Source organism: Sinocyclocheilus rhinocerous, unplaced genomic scaffold (assembly GCF_001515625.1).
Source record: "Sinocyclocheilus rhinocerous isolate Xijiao unplaced genomic scaffold, SAMN03320098_v1.1 scaffold1687, whole genome shotgun sequence".
Classification (NCBI taxonomy): domain Eukaryota; kingdom Metazoa; phylum Chordata; class Actinopteri; order Cypriniformes; family Cyprinidae; genus Sinocyclocheilus; species Sinocyclocheilus rhinocerous.
The window spans coordinates 1,080,692-1,086,880 of record NW_015660051.1 but is presented as its reverse complement, the minus strand read 5'-3'; the positions used below and the strand labels follow the sequence as shown (position 1 = coordinate 1,086,880).

At 40.5% G+C, this 6,189-nt stretch overlaps 1 protein-coding gene across 1 annotated transcript in view; it reads left to right on the top strand.

The window, feature by feature from the left end:
- The window catches only part of LOC107724836 (dystrophin-related protein 2-like), a 162,943-nt gene that overhangs the window by 124,323 nt on the left and 32,431 nt on the right, over window positions 1-6,189 (top strand). Inside the window, exons 11-12 of the mRNA XM_016533913.1 lie at window positions 761-962; window positions 2,558-2,643. Of these exons, the coding sequence (XP_016389399.1) occupies window positions 761-962; window positions 2,558-2,643 (288 nt within the window). The remainder of the gene's footprint in view (window positions 1-760; window positions 963-2,557; window positions 2,644-6,189) is intronic.

The following is a 6,189-nucleotide window of genomic DNA, read 5'->3' as shown; positions in this document are numbered from 1 at the left end:
GCGCGGCGCGATGCAACGCATAAAAAGACAATATAAATCATTATAATCCGTAATTATGTCCCCACTGGATGCAACAAATGCCTCGTTTGTAATGGGTTTTCATGTTTTTGATTTGTTGCTCCGGCCGGACAGGGCATCACAGTATGGTAAGGGGCGTAACATATCCGTCACACGTTTGAGGTATTCGGCCAATCACAAGGCACTGGATAGCTGGCCAATCAGAGCACACCTCGCTTTTCAGACCGATGAGCTTTGTAAAAATCGACACTTTTCAGAAAGGCGGGGCATAGAGGAGAAACAATAATGTACAGTATGTGGAAAATAATGTGTTTTTTGAACTTTAAACCGCATAAACACATTTCATTACACCAAATACACAAAATAATGTTCTTTTTAGCAACATCATATGACCCCTTTAACTGAATTAATAACCAGGCTGCTATAGAAACGGTGCTGTTTTGTGAGCCTGGCTCTGATGATTGATGTCTGTATAAAATGAGCATCTACAAAGGCCTGTTAGAATCTCTAGCTGCCCACCTAACACTGAAAGCACCATGGCCACTCTGCTTCCATATTTCAGCTCATTATCCAATTAGGATGACATCAGCATACAGCCTTAACCCTTTACTCTCACTGCCGCACTAGAGATTGCCAGAGGAAATTATATTATAGCAGTCAAATCCAATTAGTTAACACTCCACACACGTACAGTAATAAGCATCTGGCCTATTTATATATGTGTGTGTGTGTGTGTTTCTAGTGGACTTGCTGAAGTTGAGCAGCGTGGCGGATGTGTTTAGAGAACAGGAGCTGCAGCATGCCGAGCATGTGATGGATGTGGTCGAGGTCATCCACGCTCTCACTTCCCTGTATGAGAAACTAGAGGAGGAGAGGTCCGTCCTGATCAATATCCCCCTGTGCGTCGACATGTGTCTCAACTGGCTGCTGAATGTTTACGACAGGTACTGACGGTAATGTCACTCACAACCCATTTGACCTGCTCCCACAAATGATGTCAAACCAACCTTGCACCCTCCTGCTGTCTGTGAGACACTTTTAATGGTCAGTCACATACTGCGCAAAAAATGGCCACCCTATATCTGGAATATGACGTGACATTTATCTAATAATTTATTGCACGAAACATGCATTTCTGCATTAAAATTCATTTTGATATTTTTAAGGGGCAAAACAGTCAAAAATGTAATACAACTGTTCTGTTATTTTAGTATTTTTTTATTTACTAAAATATAAACTATAAATTTTATTATTAATAGTTTGAATTTTTGAGTTTTATTGTTATATTTTCAGTTTTCATTTTCATATATATATATATATATAGCTGAATACAACGAGTACTTGGCAAAGGATTTTTCCTTTTATTTAATGTGGACACTCTTATACGTCATTGACCCTTAAATCTCTCACCAATAGGCAAAGCTGTGTTCTTCCGTGTTCCACAGTGAAGTGAATTAAAAGATGACTACAGAACTGAGACATCACCAGCAGGCAACTAATCAGACTGTAGGGGTTAAAAGCCCCACTGCTTGACTCCCAAGTATCGCATTCTGTGCCAAACTCTTAACTTCTTAGCCAAGATTAAAAAAAAAAAAAAACAGATGATTTTTTAAATTTTTTATAATGAATTATATTTTTATTATATTTAACATTTAATTATTTATTTGTTTTTCATTATCCATTGTGAATTTGTCTCAAATATATACTAGACTCTTAACTACCTGCTGCTAATGACTGGAAATCAGAGCTCTCACTCTGCGAGTAATTGGTAGTAATTGCTTTTTTGTTTTGCTACAAACGGTGGATGTGAATAAGAATGAGCAACATGCATGAGGATGATTATGACAAGCTCTCGGTCAAACAAGAAAGCCAAACAAAGTAGGAAATGTTCCCTTTAGTAGCAATACTGACAGAGGATTTCTTGTGATACAAAGCAAAATGTGATTTGGTAGTGTTTGATCAGTTTGCTAGAAGGTTTTTTGCATCTGTACAACGATCTGTTTAGATTTGCTGGTGAGGTCTTGGTCTCAGTGGAGCACAAATGCTTCCTGACCTGTTTTAGAATCTTTTTTGACAGGCCTATCTGGTGCAATAAATGTGAAATGTCTTTTCTTGTAAGCATAAAACATTGAATAAAACAAAAAAGTGTATAAATTGTATACTGTGTATATTGCTGCATCGCTGTATTTTGCTCAGCTAGCAGTAGCAGCTCCTGGCAGCCTCCTCTTTAAGGATTCAGATGGCTTGGAGGAAGGTACTCCTCCAGAGTAACTTCAGATGTTGACCATGTATCCGTGGTAGCTTGTTAATGACTGTAGTGAGAAGAGGAAGTTGCTGGGATGATTATTTTGTATTTATTTATTTATTTAACATGGAGATGAATTGAGCAGACTGTACAACATGATGCAGGGCCTTTCAGTCCTGTTTGGTGCCTCTCACTGTAGTTACTCCATAGTTGTACTAATTGATAAGATCATTTCAATATATATAGAGGAACCACAGTGAATTTTTAAATGTGTGTTTGTGTTTCTTTCTCTAGTGGTCGTAATGGTAAGATGCGAGTGCTCTCCTTCAAGACGGGCCTGGTTATTCTATGCAAAGCAGACATCCAGGAAAAGTATAAATGTAAGTAGAAGGCCAAGTCACATAACCAAAGCTGCATTTATTTGATCAAAAATACACTAAGAACAGTAATACTGTGAAATATTATCACAATTAATAAGAACTGTTTTCTATTTTAATAGATGGTTTTAATTATATTTCAAGTTTTACTATCCTTTTTAGTTCTTTTGCACCCCACAACATTAGCAAAACCTGACCCACACACCACCTCTTACCTTTTTTTTTTTTTCTGGGAATCTGGGGTCCAGTAACAAAGTAAAAACAAAATGACTGTGCCACAGTGCAAAGTCCTATTCTTTCTCTCATGGGGTTTCCCTTCTAATCTTTTCTAATGCTTTAAAATGTTATCTGTGGCCTAAAATCTCATCTGCTGTTGTGAGAGTGGGTTAGGGGGTAATTTGACAGGGCAGACATAAGCAGATCCCAGTAAAAAAAAGAGTCAGGCATAGTGCACTGCAGAGGGCATCAGAGGAGAAGAGTCCGAGCCAGTTGTAGGATATCAGACCGAATATCGCTGGCCGTCTCAGTGATCAGCCGTAAAACAGTGATTCTGTCCCTTACATATTATTGGTGGAGTTCCCTTTAAAATCTTAAATGATTCCCTTTGAGCTAAATTGACCTGTTTCCCTTACACAGTTTTGGACATCATCTAGTTAGAATACAACCATCATAACTCCCAAACATTGCCTAAAAATGTTTTATATATGTAAAGATAGCGAGCACTGATTAATTCTCTTTGTTACCAATATCTTTGCCATTTCAATAGTAAAAAGCACATGAGCTCTTACTTGTGTGTAGTAAGAGTGTGTAGACAGTGGGGACCTATTGGTCATTACATTTACATTTACATTTAGTCATTTTGCAGACGCTTTTATCCAAAGCGACTTACAATTGGGGAATACATAAAGCAGACATATGCCTGAAAACGAGTGTTTTTTTTTTAAACATTTACATTGTCATTTTGCAGACGCTTTTATCCAAAGCGACTTACAATTGGGGGATACATAAAGCGATTCTTCTTAAAAGAGGCAAACAGATACAGGAAGTGCTTGTAATACCAAGTTTTAGGCATTGTTCAAATAAGTACAAGCTAGAAAGAGAAGGAATAAATAAAGAGATAAAAAATTTTTTTTTTAAATGATGAAGTCAAGTAGGTTCGAAAGAGATGAGTTTTCAGCTGTCGCTTGTAAATTGTCAGGGATTCAGCATTCCAGATAGTGGTGGGAAGATCGTTCCACCAGCCAGGAGTGGTGAACGAGAATGTTCTGGAAAGTGATTTTGAGCCTCTCTGTGATGGTACCACGAGGCGTCGCTCACTAGCGGATCTCAGACTTCTGGAGGGGATGTAGATTCGTAGTAGTGAGTGGAAGTAGGTGGGTGCTGAGCCTGTGGCTGTTCTATATGCAAGCATCAATGTCTTGAACTTGATTCGAGCCGCAACCGGTAGCCAGTGCAAGGAGATAAAGAGAGGTGTAACATGGGCTCTTTTGGGCTCGTTGAAGACCAGTCGTACCGCTGCATTCTGAATCATTTGTAGAGGTTTGATTGTGCTTGATGGAAGTCCAGCCAGAAGAGCATTGCAGTAGTCAAGCCTAGAGATGACAAGGGCCCGTACAAGAAGTTGTGCAGCATGCTCCGTTAGAAAGGGCCTGATCTTTCTGATGTTGTGCACTGCAAACCTGCAAGATCGAGCGGTCTTTGCAATGTGGTCTTTGAAGGTCAGCTGGTCATCAAAGGTTACACCAAGATTTCTGACCGAAGTTGATGGGGTAATTGTAGAAGAACCTAGCTGGATGGTGAAATCATGCTGTAGAGTTGGAGTGGCAGGGGAGACAAGAAGCTCAGTCTTTGCCAGGTTGAGCTGTAGGTGATATTTTTTCATCCATGCCGAGATGTCCGCCAGGCAGCCTGAGATCCGTGCAGCTACCGTTGGATCATCTGGTTGAAATGAAAGATAGAGTTGTGTGTCATCAGCATAGCAATGGTAGGAGAAGCCATGTGCCTGTATGATGGGACCCAGTGATGTAGTGTATATGGAGAAGTGGAGGGGTCCAAGAACTGATCCCTGAGGAACCCCAGTGACAAGTTGATGTGCTTTGGATACCTCCCCTCCCCAAGCCACCCTGAAAGACCTACCAGTGAGATAGGATTCAAACCAGCGAAGTGGAATCCCTGTGAGGCCCAGTGATGAGAGGGTGGACAGGAGGATCTGGTGATTGACAGTGTCAAAAGCGGCAGATAGATCCAGCAGAATAAGAACTGATGATTTGGAATCAGCTTTTGCCATCCGCAAGGCTTCCGTGACTTACAGTAGCGCAGACTCAGTTGAATGGCCACTCCTGAAACCTGACTGGTTAGCGTCCAGTTTGTTGTTCTGTGAAAGAAACAATGATACCTGGTTGAAAACAACTCGTTCGAGGGTTTTCACTATGAATGGAAGGAGAGAGACAGGTCTGTAGCTATCTGTAAGTGAAGTGTTTAATGTAGGTCATGTACAGATTAAGGTCCTGCAGGGCCCCGGGGCATCAGCCTCTTTGTGGAAATTGCAATTTGTCCTTGTTGGAAAATTCTGTTTAGGATGATAGCTGTGTTTTGGAGCATGTTGGCTTGTTTGTATCAGGTCTAAGCTGGTCCAAACGGGTCATTAATTGGTTGACCAGCCACCATGTTCCAAGTCCAGCTGGATTTTTGGTGGTGTACGAGCTTATACCAGCCAATGACAAGCTTAGACCAAACTAGAAACCAGCTACTAGCTTAAATAGCTTTTCCCATCAAAGAATAGACTTTATAATAAAGTCCCAATTTGGATATATAAAGTCACAAATACAAGAAGTTGAATAATTATTTAATAAAAATAATTAAATAAAAATTTTATATTGTTGCAGTTGCAAAAATAATCCCACCTCATGTGCAATACTTTCCAAAAGAGACATCAGTGTACAATGACTATTATACAACATCAAAGCTGCAATAAAGGTTTCTGTGAGTGCTGAGGAGGGGCCAGAAACAAATAACATCTCTCATTTCTTTGTTTATTTCATATCATGCCAACAGCCACTGGCACAAAGTGCTGTTCATCTGTCAATATCAATTTTACAGCTACAGTGACTTGTTTTTGGGTGTCGGGCCTCTTAGCATGAGGCCCTGGCAGTCAGAGGATCCGGGGCTCTGGCCCTGATTGACCCGCCCATAATTTGTCCTTGGACTAGACTATGTATGAGGCTGGTTTACATGTAAGAGTGAATGTGTGTGCCCGCACAGCAGGAAGGTCTGTGTGTGCCAGCCACTTTAGATGGTGCTATTTTTACTGGCACTGCAGAGAACATTCTCACTTCTGTCAGGATCATTCTGCTCAGTGATGGCTAGATTCATGACACAGACTGTTTGAGCTGTTCGGCTCTCTCGGCTAATGTTAGCCTTTTTTCCACATTTACTCCAGTGCTTGCATCAAGCACACACATGCATATTTTGCCACACTCCACTGTGTCAAAAATGATTTTCTCACTTATCAAATATTTGTATTTTCCAGTGGGGGGTCGGGGGGGGAGA